The 17,103-nt window shown below is 36.5% G+C and overlaps 1 protein-coding gene across 1 annotated transcript in view; it reads left to right on the forward strand.

The window, feature by feature from the left end:
- grid1a (glutamate receptor, ionotropic, delta 1a) overlaps positions 1–17,103 on the forward strand; it is a 288,284-nt gene that overhangs the window by 192,344 nt on the left and 78,837 nt on the right. The window contains exon 4 of the mRNA XM_028468034.1: positions 3,180–3,385. Within this exon, the coding sequence (XP_028323835.1) occupies positions 3,180–3,385 (206 nt within the window). The remainder of the gene's footprint in view (positions 1–3,179; positions 3,386–17,103) is intronic.

Here is a 17,103-nt window from a genome sequence, read left to right on the forward strand (position 1 = left end):
AAAAGCAGTGTTTAATGTGCTTATTCTTTTTATTTATTTTAAGTTACTGAATCATTTGCTTTCGAACAAAATTTCCACTGTGTGCACAAAAGTTGTGTAGAGTCAAAAAAGATGGATTTTTTTTTAATTATTCTGTGCATTGTTATCATTAATCTGTGTTATTTTATTTGCCAGAAAAAGAGACATCTAGAATAAGCTCTGATTCACAGAGCAGATATTTAATAATTTGCAACACTGTCGGCGAGCTTCCTTTTTTAATTTATCTCTTACTTTTTAATACTTTGGTGACAGTAGAAATAACTAACACACTCCAGCGGGGAAAACCACTGGTGTGTAAAGTAAGCAAATTAGTCTGAATGTGTAATAAGACACTGCCTGTCTGGAATACACTCATCAATGACTCCAACCCTAAGTCAACTCTGAACAGTAATTGTAATAGCTGTTTACTTTATACTGAATAGTGGATGGGTACTCCATTTCATCAAGAGAGTAAACATTAATTTGGAAAATGGGTGGATTAAATAAAGTAAAATAGAAGATAAACAGTGGCTAACTTGCAAAAAAAAATCAATAAAATAATACATACTCATTGGTTGAGGTTGTGCCCATTATATTCTCGATGTGCCAAAAAGAGAAGCAATTTCATTTTAAAGAAATAGCTTGTGTCAGTGTCAGGATGTGTGTGTGTGTATTTGCATTTGGGCACTTACAGAATATTGCTGTAAAAGTTTGGCGACACATCAACATAATGAATTGGATTGCGTTTCTGGCCTTTGAGCATTTTTACCTCGTTGCGAGTAAACCCAACAGCCTCTTCTGTTCCCCCAAAAATAGATTGCAAGGCCACTGTTTCAGAAAAATCAAACATTGCATTTAATTCTCATGATTTGTTTTATGTGGTGCTTAGTCACATTGCTACCTCAGCTTCCCCCCAAGGTAGAGACTGAGTAATGAGGAGCGATGAACCAATATGTTGCTTCTCTGCTAAGATTTAGTCAAGGATTTTCCTCATTGGCCTAGTTTCTACTTATTGCTCGGAAATGTGTTAAGAGACTTTCTCAAGGAGTTATGGAATGATGATCACGTTGTTTTGACAATCAGACGCACTTCCACTAGGTGACATAATAATCCGACGGCGGTGTAGGTTAGCTGCCGTGGTGAAAAAACTGTACATTTCATAAAATGGACTGTACTAAAAGCACATTTCTAACACTTTCCCCTGTGCCTTTAACCGCTGATATAATCTCAAATATCACAAGGTTTGAATGTAAATCAAAGGAATAGAGGCTACAAAGAACAAAAGTGACACTTAAAAAATATCACATTAAGATATAGGCCTACATAATGTTGTAGGCATACACATGTACAATCGCACAAAGCATTCCTTGGTAAATGGGATATGTTGAATAAAACATAATGCGGCTAAAAATGTCTCTGATACCTTTATTCACAGAGTGTTCTGTTTTATGTCATTTATGATCTGATTAGATGGCCCGCATATCATAAATTATGGGTTTTAGATTGTTTAAAGTGTTTCAAGGCATATTATTGCATTGTTTACTTACATAATCTACGTCTCTTTTCAGTCTGTGAGTTTCTGTGAACGCTCGGATAAGCGTGTCTCTTTAAATGTTGTCGCCGCAAGGAATTGTGGGGCAACATTATCTGGTCTCCTTTGGTGAAGGATGCATCAGTGTTTCCTAGGCTAAAGGAGGTTATGAAGGAAGCATTGAGCCTGCTCCCCTTAGCTTTTAGAGAATTGGAATGCTCCTTATCATGGTTGCCATTTAAACACTTCTGGGGGTTAAGGGGAAAGTGGATAGGAAAGGAGATAGGAGGGGCTATTCGGACGCACCCATGGTCATGGTCCCCCAATCAGTCATCATCAGTCGTGAATCATATTTTCTTGAAATGGCAGTCTATAATTTGTTAAACTTCTATTTTACACTATATCCATTTATCGTCTTTGTTGTGCAGTGTGTTTGTCTTTGTAGAACCTTAATGTTGTTCCGTAATAAACAACAGAGATTATACATGGCAGGCCAATGAGGGCACATTTCAAGAAAGCACCATTTAATTTAATTTGCTTTTCGCTGTAGTTTCATAAATATTGCTTATGGGTTTTGAGGCATAATTTGAAAGAGTCCAGAGTGGAACAGTTTTGAATGTCTTGAGGCAGTGAATTTCAGAGGGAGGGGGCGGCCGCATGACTCCACGTCCCACAATGCTATGTGTCAATAAGAGAGTGTTTACAGTGGAGATCAAAACAAACATTTGAGCCTCAATTTCAAACTTTTTACATATTTTCTTTGAGCAAACAATCTTCAATTTATCTACTTATGAGGCTTATGCTATGGATTTATCTGACAAAAAAAAAAAAATATTATATATATATAGCAGCTTTAAAACATATATTTAGCTTGCTGTTTATACAAGTAGTTTAGGAGTTCAGGAGGTAAAACCCTCCCATTTGTGGCACCCACCAGGTAGAATGTGCTTTCCCACAATTCTACATGTTTATTTGATTTTCCTTGCAAAATTAGGTCTGCACACACCCACACAGAGCACAGAGTTCCCCCACTATGCAGCATTACCTGGCACATTCAGGGTAGCTGATCCAGCCATCACAGGGAATCGTGTTCTTATTGTGTGTGCTCTGCAGAAAATCAGCTTTGATTGGTAAATGGATTACTTACTTTATGAAAACTGCCTTCCCTTATTTAGAAAGTACACATAGGCATGGACACAATCATGCACACAAACGCCTACATGTACATGAGCACATAAAAGCCCTGTAACAAAACCTGTAAACACTGACTGTATGCAGTTGTTTATCTACAATTTTGATCAAATTGGTGACCGTGGCTCAGGTGGTAGAGTAGTCGTCCTCTGGTCGAGAGGTTGGGGGTTTGATTACTATTTTTGAAGAGTCCTCGGTCAAGACCCCTAAACCCAAGTTGCTCTCAGTGATCGACTAGTGCCTTGGCAGCTCTGTCCCATTAGTGTGTGAATGAGCTAATATTATAAAGTGCTTTTGGACTACTTTGGTGTTCAAAAAGCGCGTTTTCGTTCACAATAAAATAGTCAAAAATAAATACATTTGTAAGAAAGCTTTTTCTTATTGTGTTTGGTTCTGTTTCTACGATGTGATCTGATCTGGTTTGCCCTCTCTCCATCAGATATCCGTGGGTTACAAACCTTTATGGACCAGGCGTCGAGGCTGGGTCTGGACGTATCCTTGCAGAGAGTGGATCGCAACGTCAGTCGGGTGTTCACTGACCTCTTCAACATGATGAGGACTGAAGAACTAAACCGCTACAGAGACACGTTGAGGCGAGCAGTGCTGTTGATGAGCCCTAGAGGTGCACAGGTTTTCATTCATCAGGTAAGTTGTATTGCAAGTGTAAACAGTGGGAAACATATTTTACATCTTTGGCCTTTTATTGTTATTAAGAAAGTGCCAACATGGATAAATCAAAAACACTGAGGGGCGATTTCACTAAAGGTTTAGGGGTATTAAAACGTGTGCAAACGTCACTCCACGCGCTAATAAGGGGTACAAACCCCAGGGATTCAGGAGTGTTTTCTGCACGTCACAATGCGCCTACAATCCTTTTAGCGCGTTACGCTCTGATGAATATGTAAAGTATGGGGATCTTATAAGGGGCACAAAAAATGGGAGGAGGAAATGCAAATGAATTAACGTATGGGCACAATGTAATTCATCAAACTTGGACTTGATTGCACCCCCAATTTTTCCCTATACATTTATCACACACAACAACTAGGTAGTAATTGTCAAAGCTTTGTGCGCAGTGATGACAGCAGTGATATTTGTGAGGAGATGGCACAGGCGAGAGGAAAGACGACCGAGGGATCGCTTTTTCAGACCTCGAGTTAATATTTCTGGGATGAATGAATTCACAATTCTAAGAATGTATCATTTATCAACGCATGCCATTTTGGAGATATTGGATGAAGCAGCAGCAGAAACATTGTAGAGCATTCCTTTGGAATTTTGTTTGGACCGCACTGGTGGAGCACTGCTCTACAGCCCCAAAAAGTAGCCCAGATCATTGTGGTCTGCTGCATGCTGCATAGCATCGCTAAACGACACGGGTTGGAGCATGATGTCATGAAAGTGGAGGAGGACGATCAGTAGGTACCGTATATGGGGCAACAAAATGAAACGGGACAGCAAACACGAGAAGATCTAATACAAAGTAGTTTTTCATGAACCCGTTTCAAAAGGAATGCATCTTTTTTATTGTTTCACTTTTGCATTTAACAGAGAAAATGCATTTATCAAAGAAATAATAATCAAATAATAATAATAATCAAAAATATCAGTCATCATTAATTTAAAATTTTTCAACATGTGCTGAACAAACAAAAAAATCAAAAAAAAAACCATTTCTCTCTGAACAGTAGAAAGATTTTAAAATATATACAGAATATAAAGTATTAAAATGAAAGGACATATCTTCAAAAAAGCAACAAATGTGTATGGACTTGTATTAACCGCAAGTAAATGAATATAAGGCACAAAACATAAATAAAACATTGCACATAACTCAGTCTTAACGGAAAACAACCTGCATCTAAACAATGTCAAATTTGTGCTTTGAAATGAAATGTTTTTACTTTTTATTTACGTTTAAATTAAAGGCTTGTTTTTTCTTTTTGTGGCCGCTGGGCACGGTGTCACATCTGTGCCCCTGTCCACGCACTCAGCTCTCCTTCACCCTCCATTGTCAAAATAACATGCACAAAATGCTCATTTAAACAGGGCGGTCTTCACCACTTCTGCACATGCACTAATAATTGCTGCAATCTGAGTTAATTGCTCGCAGCAGGTGAGGAAACTTTGCCACCAAAGGAATTAGGGACGTACCTTGTTTACCACCATTTATTTCAGATCTTAGTGAATCCGCCCGAGTGAAAGCAGGATTGCTGTTTGTCAGTTTTTAATCAGCTCTAAAATGTAGATTTGACAAGTAATAAGGGATGACTTTAATGTAAATGGATACTAAATAAATTGCTCAGAGTTGATGTAATTTTGTTCAAACTGAGCACTATTTGTTTACTTATGCTCACAGATATGATTCAACCTGTTTTTTCATTAATTATGTTTAAAAAACATATTGAGTGCTTTTATAACATGAAGTAAACATTTATTTCTTTTGATGTGCCGTTGAAAGTTGTACCAAAAAGTTTACTCAAATTTAAATGAAAAATAAGTATTTTTTTCACTGCTGATACAGTTTTTAGTTTTTTCTGCATTTGGGCAATGACTGATTTAGACTACACACGCCTGTTCAAATGCCAGGTTTTTGTGATGTAATTTCACAACTTTTTCCACCTTTAATGTGACCTATAACCTGTATAATGGCATTGAAAAACAACCTGAAACCTTTGAAGGGGAAAAATAAAAAAATAAAAAAACTCAAGATAACCTGGTTACATAAATATGCACACTCTTAAACTAATACTTTGTTGCAGCACCTTCGGCTTTTATTACAGCACTCTTTTTGGCAATATTTGCTCATTTTTCTTTACAAAAATCTCCTGTGCACAGCCCTCTTCAGATCACCCCACAGATGTTCAATCAGATTCAGTTCTGACTGGCTGGGTCATTCCAAAACCTCAATCTTAATCTGGTGAAGCCATTCTTTTGTTGATGTGGCTGCGTGCTTAGGGTCATTGTCGTTTTGAAAGATAAAGTTCCTCTTCATCTTCAGCTTTCTAACAGAAGCCCGAAGGTTTTGTGCCAACACTGCCTGGTATTTTGAACTGTTCATAATTCCCTCCACCCTGACTAAGGCCCCAGTTCCAGCTGAAGAAAAACAGCCCCAAAGCATGATGCTGCCACCACCATGCTTCTCTGTAGGTATGGTGTTCTTTTGGTGATGAGCAATGTTGTTCACTGTAGCAAAACCATTATAAAGTGATTTTTTTCATAATACCACCCCTTTAAAAGTTCATTTTCCCATTAGTTATGCTCATCCAAAAGATTAAGATAATGTTCTATTCAGTTAGTAAATACTGTATGTCTCTCTGGGAGCAGCCACGGGTGGGAGACTTTTTCTTCATCATTAGTTTACACCATTATTGCCACAACTAAGGCGACCTGCACAGATTTTGCTTTTTTTATCCTGCACTATTTTTCGTAGGTGGATGGATAACTTAGGCAGGAGGTGAACAACTTTAAAGAATTTGAGCGAATTTGGAAATGAACAAAAGCCTTGGTTCAGAGAGTCCCTGAAACTACAGCGTTTATGGTCAGCATAAGCATAACAAAAGAACAAATATACCAAAAAGAAAAACCTTCACCAACGAGATGGGCTGCCAAGGCTGATTGATGTATGAGTTTGACTTTATGCTCTAGTCAGGGGTGGACTGGAATAAAAAATCAGCCCTGGCATTTAAGTCAGTAATCATCAACATGTGGCACAAAACCTTAAAAGGGGGAAACTTTTTAACCCCTTTTTATCTATTTTCATTTCAGGCTTTAGCTACCTTTTGCCAAAAAATATCCCTTTTTTCAAAGTTTTCTTTGACACTTTTATAATTTTTTTCCCCCACTTTTCTCCCAAATAAGCAAACTTTTGTTCTTTTTCAAAAAGTTCTGACACTTTTTTCAGACTTTAGCTACCTTTTGCCAATAAATAACTATTTTTTTTCCCTATTTTTGTCCATTTCTACAAGTTCTTTTTGCCACTTTTATCCAAGTTTTGTCCTTTCTGAAAAATAATTTGGCCACCTTTAATCCAAGTAAGCTAACTTTTGCCCAATAAATACCACTTGTTTACTTTTTATTCTAGATTTTGCCTCTTTTTATTACACATTTATGCTATTTTTCACTATTGATTGCCACATTTTGCTCACTTAAGCTACCCTTTGCCATTACATACCACCTGGTTTCTCTTTATTTGCCCCTTTCTTGGCCGCTCTTCATTTCTTTTGGCCCATTTTAGTCACTTTGCACTCTTTTCTTGCCAGGTTTTTGCCACTTTTAGACCATTTTTGGCCACCTGTTATTATGTCTGCCTCCACTCGTTCGTCAAAAAAAACTAAAATGTACCGGACCGCCTCACCGAGACACAGCCCGGTATGCCAGAAGCCCAGTCCACCCCTGCCTGTAGTCAAAAACCTCCTATCTTCTATCTTCAATTACTGAAGACAGTAAGACCTATTTCTGATGAAAACATTTCAGGCTATACAATGCATCCCGTGTTTTGTACAGGCGGCCCAAAAATAGGACATCGTCATAATAATACTCGGCTTATGGTTATAATTGTTGGATAATCAGTGTGAGCTCAACAAATTATATGTTGCAGTGCTGTGGCACAAAAGAAAAACGCAGCTCGTATGACAAACGCATTGTTGGAGAGTGATTTAATAATGGCCATATTTTACTGAGCCGAGTGTTTTTACATCAGTTGAACTTGACCACCTAATCTCTCAGTTTATCTAGTAAAGCTGTAAAAGCAGGAAAAGGGAAAGATTAAATTATTCAGTGGAACAAATTTGACCTTGTTTGATTAAATAAATAAACAGTGTTTACAGTACATAATTACTGGTAGTTATAGGTTCATAAGTATGGAATTTGTTATTTCAGCGTTGCTCATTAATGCCTACTGTGAGTTGTATTCGTGTGGCGTTCTTCAACCTTGGGGTCTTGACCCCATGTGGGGTCGCCTGAAATTTCTGAAAAAAAAGTTTTAATTCTTCTTTTTTTTTTTTTCATTAAAACAACACAAACTTAATTAACTGCATTTCTATACTGTCACTTTGTCAAATATAAATCTAGTTCAACTAAAATGCAGTAGAAAAAACAGCACACAATTGTATACAACTGTATTCTATACTCTTAGTTCCACTCTTTGTCAAATATGAATCAAGTTCAAAGAAAATGGAAAATAAAGAAAAGGAAAATTAATTAAATAAATAAATAAATCTAATCAAATAAAACAAAATTAAATAAATAAATAGAATAAATAAAATAAAATGGAAAAATAAATAATCTCTCTATATATATATATAGTATGAAAATATTTGTCACTTTGTACACTAATCCAAGCTAATCTCTATTTGTTACGTAGTATTACAAACATGATCAAAAATTGATCATGTTTGATCACAAAAATTGATTTGAGAAAAAAAAAAGTATTGGGGGCATGAGGAAATCTGTGAATTAAAAATTGGGTCACGATTCAAAAAATGCTTGGGAACCCCTGTATATAGTAGATTTTAAATATATCTTATCATTAACCAGCTTAAATCCTATTTACTGTATGTGCTGCAGTCAGCTATGATAAATATACAACATTATCATTAATAACCAATTCAAAGTATTTAAAGGGTAACAGACTGCGAGGTGTCAGTCAGTTTGTTTGAACACGCTACTCAGAACTACTATCTCACCTCATTTCTAGGAACCAAATGAAAAATGCAAATATATTCAAATATTTATAATACCACTGGAAAACAACATGAAAAGGGTTTAGTAGCATAAAATGTACCTTGCTTACAAACAGTGGTGCAACACATAGTTTATTTCTTCCTCAAATTTTCGCTTTAATGAAAAAGATGAATTCAATTTGTTGAATTATTCCGTTTTTCTGTACTTTTAGACACATTAGTACATCTCCGCTATAACAAAGCCCTTAGCCTCAGGAACCTTGCATTTATTCTATTATACTGCATTATTTTTTTCTGTACAGGTTTAGCAGTAGAGCCTATGTAAGCTAACGTAAGCTCATTCAAGGTGAGGCATATTGTGAGTGTAACCCCCCAATGATTGGTTTTTACACAAAACCATTTTGAAGGAGATTTCTATCAACAGCGATGGTACTTTTTCACTAGTGTACCCCCATTTGAGAAACACTGGTCTAATAAATAGGTGCAATGCAATTTCAAGCTCAGGCTCCATTTGCTCTCATGAGTCTGATAATTGTAAAACAAAAAAGTAAGTGATTCTACCTGAATGAAGTTGACAATTATGTCTTATATAGTGTTAGATTGTACCTACCAGATGAAAAATAATGTGACCATAAAACCGAAATTTTTAAGTTTTGCTACAATCAGAGGAAGTAAGTACACAACCTTTTTTCGGTCGTGACCCCATTTTGATATCACAAATGTCTGGCAACCCCAGAGACATTTTTTTCTACAATAATTATTATAATTATAATAATAATAATTATTATAATTATAATAATAATAATAATTATTATTATTTTTAACTTTATGAGTTAACATTTCACGTGTAACAGTACAATACAGTACTTAGTCCAGAGTTTATCCTAAACACAAGTAGACCAGGAAAAACAAACACAACTACTACACAAAACAAAAAAATACACAATACTAATACTGTTGTGGCGGTTTTGAATGGAATGAGACGGAGTCAAGTTGTAGGGTTTACTGGTCAGATGTGGACACAGGGTTTATTTGGTCAAAGGGTTTTAGGTCTTGGATGCAGAGGTTTCCGTGTGTGTGTGTGTGTCCCAATGAATCTATAGTTATTCTGTGCTCTCAGGGATTTGTATGCTGCTGATAGCACTAAGCATAACAATGACAGTCTCTGAGAAGAGGCCTTGGCAAATGTTATCAGTGTACGATGGTATCTGGCCTACTTAGGACAGTGTGACCAAAACCAGGAGAGATTATGTAATCACGTATCAAACATCATAGTCAAAATATCCACAAGTGTAATGGGGGTCATCTAAAGTTTAAATACTCCAAAACAGGTTTCCACATGCTGTAAAATGTATGTATCTCATCTTTTCAATGTGAAGAATTAAAAGAATAAATAATCTTACAATTAGTTTATCAAAGTGTGTCACAAATACAGAGTGCACGAGTGCACAAATTAACAAATAACTAGATATTTCAGATGACCCAATGTTGAAAAACACTGCTCTAGCATCAACTTTGTGGCATAAAATGTAACTATATTTGTGATTGTGTTTTTGAAAAGAATGGTATGAATATGAACGAAGTCATTGTGCCGTGTGGAACAAAACTGTTTATGACGGCGTTAAGCTTTAGAAACAATGTGGAGTTTATCATTCATTGCCATAGACATTGAGGTTGTTTACATCACAGAACTGTTTTGTTTCCTGCATTGGCAGCATTTTTCATTGATGTTTCAGCGTTTGTAAGGCTGCATTGTTTTGGAGCTCTCTACTGTGCTTCACTAGTCTGTTTAGTTTCACAGCAAACACACTGTAAAAGGTTGAACTACTGAAAATGGCAATGCGTGAAAAAATGAAACTACAACCGTAAATAAGCAGCATCAGAATTAGTGTTGTACTACCTACTGCCACCGATAGACTAAGAGGAGCATTTCAAATGTCCCTGTCCAATAATTCTGTGAAAATACACTAAAGGACTCCAAAAACACACAAGATGACTACAAATATACACAAAAATGACAGAAAAATAAAACAAACTCACACAAACCGACTCCAAAAAGAAAAAAGAAAAAAAGAAAAAAACGTAATAATGCAGCAGCAAAATATGTAGAATAACAACAAATACACACAAAAGAAGAACAAAAACATAAGACCACTACAAATACACACAATATCACTCCAAACAAGAAGACTTCAAATATATAAAGAAATGATAGACAAATATACAAAATGAGAACAAAACCACACGAAAGGACTCCAAAAACACACAAAAAATCAACAAAATTGAATGATGTGGCAACAAAATATGCAAAACAACAAATAAGTATACACAAAAGAACAACAAAAACACAAAAGGTGACTACAAATACCCACAAAATGACTCCAAACACACACAGAACAACAAATATACACAAAAATAATATTAAAATATACAACATTTCAACAAAGATACACAAAATGACTCCAAACATGCACACAACAACAAAAATAACCAAGACATTGACAAAAATACACAAAATAACATTCAAAATACACAAATCCACTGTTTGTTACCGTATTTATGCTTAGATTTGTCATTAATCTAAACACCAAAATAAATGTTCCATATTTTAGATATAAACTTGCTGTGATAGAAGTTCAAGTTGATACTGTAGATGGATCACAAAAGAACAAAGGATAAACCCAAATAATACTGAGCAATCTATTAGTAACTTTTTATCAGAATCAGAATCAGAAATGTTTTGATGATCAAGCCAATATCTAAAACATCATATCCATAACTTTTTTTTTACATGTACTTTGATCAAAGCTGTCCTGACACTGCTTTCTTTCTCCACTTGATTAAAACTGTCCATCAGATAGCATGCGTCACTTTTCACCGTCGCTTCTCATATTTTAAACATGCTGCACATGTCATTGACATCATATGTGGTCGGCAGTGATCTTGACACTTTTTTGTTATCTCAAGTAGACAGTTGTCATCTTGGCTCGTATTCACTTCACCCATGAGAGGATGTAGCGTCCCCTGTCAACTTCAATGTAACATTGGTCTTTACACCCTGCTACTCGTGTTCACTGGAGTCACGCAGGCTCAGCAAAAAAAAAAAAAAAAGCTCTAGAGGGATTTCTGTATCCTTTAAACTGTACTATCTCCACACAGCTGTGTTATTAATTACTGGGTAAATAACACTTGTGTTTAAAAAAACTAAACACGTGTCCATGCTCCATTTAATGCCTGCAACTTGCATATTTCAAATATTCGTAAAGTGACACTTTTTGCCTCCTGTTGAAAACCAGTTTTGTTTTGTTTTTATCCCATGTGCAGTGAATAATAAAGCACAACATTTGTTGTAAGAGCAGAATAAATACATAATATAATGATGCTGGAAGTGTAGAATGTCCTCTGTGGGGAAGAAAACAACAAGGAAATACATTTTATAATCCACTTTTGAAACAATTTGTCAATCTTATGAGTGTGTATCTACTATTAGTTTATTACAAAATTCTCATAAAAGACTGAATTTCCCTGTCAGATGACTTTGTTTTTATACTGAATGTTGGGATAATCTTGCAAGAGTTGATATGAGGAACTTTGATCTAATTTTTGTAAAAAAAAATCTTAAAAAAAAAAGTATTTATTGCAAAAAAAGGAGAATGGGGAAAAAAAACGAAGAATGAATGAGCAGGTGCAGAGGAGAAAGAAAAAGAGAGACAAATATTTTGTTTTGGCGTTTTTGTGGTGCTGATTTGCTTTTAAACACAAACCATTTATGATATGAACCTTATTCAAGCTTCGACCAGAACCCGACAAAGCAAAAGTGAAATCTACAGGTACGACAGACAAACTTACATCAGAGACAGCAGTGGATCTATTTACATAATCCACGTATCAAATATAAGGATAATCCATGTTCTTGTGTAGAAAAAAAGATTGATTTAACAGTGGATGCTTGTTTCACGCCTGTTTTCAGTCGAATCCTCTCTGAGCGCAACACTTTTTTTTTTTTTTTTGCAGCGCAGCACATACTGACACACAGCTGTTGCTGGACATAGAATCATATATTGATATTTAATCCTTATCACCTATATAAGTGCATTGCATTTTTTTAAACGATATTGAAACTGATGTCATTGCTGGTCGACTAATGGCAAGGCAAGGCAAGGCAAGGCAAATTTATTTATATAGCGCATTTCATACTCAAGGCAACTCAATGTGCTTTACATGATAAAACATTCAATTGTTTAAAATCAATAAGAACATTTAAATCAATAAGAACAATTAAAATCATCAGTAAAATCAATTAAAATCATCAGTAAAATCATCATTACATCAACAACATGACAAAAAATCTCTCTCTCAATCATATGCAGTAGAGAAAAAAAGTGCCTTTAACTTTGATTTAAAAATGTTCACATTGGATGCTGACTTCAGCTCTGCTGGCAGTTTGTTCCACTTCTTTTCAGCATAACAACTAAAAGCAGCATCACCATGTTTACTGTGAACTCTGGGCTCCACTATCTGATCTGTGTCCATAGATCTGAGAGACCTGCTGGGTTCATACCTGACTAACATGTCACTAATGTACTAATGAAAATCTTGGTCGGACACGACGGCATTGACCAATTAGTTGACTAAATGACCAAAGTTGGCTGCCCTACTAAGTATAGCTACATTTTTTTTACTCTAAAACCGAGGAAATAATCGGCTTTCAACGCTGTTACATTTAATCTGATTGGTCGGCTATTATTATGGTCTGGTCATTTCATTTTTGTAGTTTCACACTGTCTGTTGATCATTTAGAAAAAAATAATAATAATGATTTACTCAGTAACAGTTGGGTGTAGAAATGTAACAAATTACTTCTTTTTAAAAGGTACAATTACAATCTTTAAAAGGTACAATTAAAATGACTGATTTAGAAATATACTCAAACTACAAGTACCCATAAAATCAACTCAATTACAGTAATCTGATACTTTTGTCTCTGCCTTTTCAAATACCTTCTTAGTATTTGATACGAGTGTTAATAGATGGTGTCAGCTGCCATGCCAGCTCTGTGGGGCAGTTGATGGATCAAGTAGAGTGGCGGGGTGTGGTCTGCCTCCTGTGCGGTGGGTACACCTCACTGTGAGAACAGGCACAGCTGTTTTGTGCCAGCTGGTATGAGAGGAAGATAGAGACGCCTCTCAGTGTGGCAAGACGGTAAAAACGTGAAGACTGGGACAAGGGAAATGAAAATGAAAAGGAGAACAAAAAGAAGAGATGCACAACAGCAGAGAGAGAGAGAGAGAGAGCATGATAATAGACAGGAGAAAAGGTCAATGATGAGATAGGTAGTAGTATGCTAGTGAGAGCTCCTTCAACATAAAGAACCTTTGTGTGAAGTGGGAATGGTTAAAACCAAATGGAAGAGATGGCAGCGCGGAAAACAAAACGCAAAACGCTAAAAGCCTGAATTATTATGATAAAAGAAGAGACTTCAAAACCTACCTGGGATAATAAGTATGGTTATAAAATGCAGAACAGAACTCTGCAATAACAAAGAAAAAGCAGTTTTTAAAATGTTTCGAGTCGGATTTAAAAACATAAATATGCTGTCGTTGACCCGCTAAAACTAAAAAATTGGCCTGTTTTCAAAATGTCATACTAACGTACTACTCATACTAAGTCTGACATCAAAATAAACATGTAGTGCGTTCCTATTAGATAGTATGGAAAGATTGAGTATGTGAGAAATACCCAGATGTATATACAGTGGGCACACTAGTCATACTCGACTTCTACATGATGCTTTGTGGGCGGAACGTAAAATGGTCCTGGGACCGACTTCAAGCTAAAAGTCAAACATTCCCTTTTCAAAATCAGAGCGTCTCTTCTTGTCTCTTGTCTTCCATTCGTTTTTTTTATATCTGAAATGTCAGCATGAAATGTGTTTCCGTGAGTTTCATGGAACGAATGATCACATGTTGATATTCTACTTGGTCACTTTCTCGCTTAAAATGTTTTCTGAACTTTCAAAGGTGGAGAATAAATGGAGATGTTTAGCCTCAGTGTGCTTCAGGTTTTTGTTGTTGTAGGTTTGAAATGCATCTTGGGAAACTTGGAAGTAAACTTCAGTGGAAACGGTCATCATCCTAATCCTCCAAACCATACTAGTATGTAGTAGACAGTATTTACTCATTGAGTGTGTAGTGTATGATTTCAAACACAGCCCATTCTGTCATTTTGAGTGAGCACATTATTATCCATACTGCGGGAATTCTTTCTGCTGAAGTGAGTGCTTGCAGATCAGGAAACCCCTCGTTCTGAGAGTTTTGAAGACTTCTGATCAAATTACAAATCATTTTCAAAATGTAGCTGAATAGTGCTTGTGATTCTAGTCTCCAGTGTGGCAACAGAGCATGGAATCAAGAATTCAGCCTCCAGAACAACATAAAAACAGCCTTTAGAAGTACAAACCCTCGTAACAATAGTCTCTGCAACAATCCTACTTGAAACATTAGATTACGCACAAGCGGACAGGAGGAAGGTGTGAGACTGTGTGTTCAGGCCACAGCAGGTGAACTGTTCATATTGTGTGTGATCATTTAATTTCACGCTTCATACAGTATGTATTTACTAGGGCCACAGTCTGATTTTTGTCACTTCAGAGAAAAATTCTTAAATGCTTTTGAATTTGTCATCATTATTATTTTAAAAATAAAAGTGACTGGTAAAAGTAGTTTATGACAGGGTTTTTCTGACCTTGTCTGTCAAAATGACAGACAGCAAAAAGTCAAGCCTCTCACCCACCTCTGATCCGGTGGGTGGGTTTCAGTTGGTGAGGAGGGAGATCTAAGAGTCCAGGTGGGGATCTGGATGTGAAGGAAGTGATCAAAGCTGTGTGACTCAATACAATCAGCAAACTAAAAAATAAAAAAAAAAAATTGTCCTGGTCTCCGGCAGAACACAGCTGATAATAATATTACTTTTATTTGGCTCTGTTTGTGTTCACGGCTCACTTTTTGATCCTCTTGATGCAGTTGCATGAACTAGTTGCTTGGGGGCACCCATTACTGGAATAGAGACTTCTCTCAGTTGACAAACGAAAAAAGAAGAAGAGAGTCTCATCTATTGGTCAGAGCGAGTGTGGAAGGGTGCACTGAAAATTCTGCCTTCTCCACATTTTCTTTCACAATAGCCAACAATGGAGCAGCAACAAATTGTTATGCTTTTGGTGGTGTTGATGTTTTGTTGTTTGTCATAGCCGATATCCTGCACACCCACAATGCCGTGCACTTTGTCATCTTCGACACTTTGGCTGTGTTCGAAATGGCATACTAACGTACTACTCATACTGACGTCAAAATGAGTATGTAGTGCGTTCACATTAGATAGTATAGAAAGATTGCGAGTGCGAGAATCACCCTGATTGGGACATTTTTTAAGTATGCATGGTGGGCATGGAACGTAAAATCATCCTGGGACTAGCTTCAAGCTAAAAGTCAAACATTCCCTTTTCAAAATAAAAGCATCTCGTCTTGCCTTCCATTAGTTTTTAAACTTTTGTAAATAGGGCGCTTGTTTTGTCCAAGCTGAGAGCGTTTGTGTTCACAATGAACCTGAATCGCTCTAGACTTAATTTGGAAGTCCAGCCATAACAACCACTATAGAGTTTGCCAGCTTGACCTGATGTAGACTTCCTTTGCACGTTCACCCCAACCCCAACAAGGCAAACTATCCAGACGTTTCAACCTCTCAAGGATTCTTAGGCGTGAACGCACCCTCAATGCAAAGCTAAAGTTAGTATTGGTAGAATTTTGACACATTTTTTCATCACATTATTTTCAAAGTTGTCTCGTAGAAGAAATAAAGCAGGGTCCATTCTTCCTGTCCTTTGTTCGCCAATATCTAGCATGTGTTAGATGTCTCCATGCTCCAACACACCTGAATTTAATGAATGTTTAATCAGCCAATTCTGCCAAAGACCAGATAACGAGCTACTCATTACAGCTGAGTTAAAACAGGGTGCAAAGGGAAGCTCTAGGACAGCAGTGAAGGACTCTAGTGTAAAGTGAAGAGCTCATAACTGTGAAATTGTAAACTGGTAGAGCTCCTCTTCAGGTTATTCAAAAACATTTTATGGAAGGAGTGCATTTGGGCCAAAAACAGTTGCTGTTGACAAGCAAAGGATTAACTCCTTCATTCCTCTTCTATGAAAGCTGCTGTCCTGCTTTTAGATATCTCACTCTTTTAACACATGGATACAGGGGTGGACTGGCCATCTGACGTACCAGGCATTGTCCTGATGGGCCGGTCTATTTGACTAGAGCCAGGGGTCCGGTCCGCTATGGTTTTTTTTTAGGAGCGAGGGGAGGCAGTCATGATAACAGGTGGCCACAAATGATCCAAACGTGGCAAAAACATGGTAAGAAAAGAGTAAACAAGTAACTAAAATGTGCCAAAAGCAGTCAAAAGTGGCTAAAAACGGGCAAATAAAGAGCAACCAGGTGGTATGTAATGGCAAAGGGTAGCTTAAATTGGAAAATTGTGGCAAACAATAGTATAAAAGGGTGAAAATGTGGAACAAAAAGAGGCAAAATATAGGGTAAAAAGGAAACAAGTGATATTTATTGGGCAAAAGTTAGCTTATTTGAATGAAAATTGTCCAAAAAAATTAACGTCAAAAACAACTTTCAA

The sequence above is a fragment of the Gouania willdenowi genome, chromosome 15, assembly GCF_900634775.1.
Source record: "Gouania willdenowi chromosome 15, fGouWil2.1, whole genome shotgun sequence".
Lineage (NCBI taxonomy): Eukaryota > Metazoa > Chordata > Actinopteri > Blenniiformes > Gobiesocidae > Gouania > Gouania willdenowi.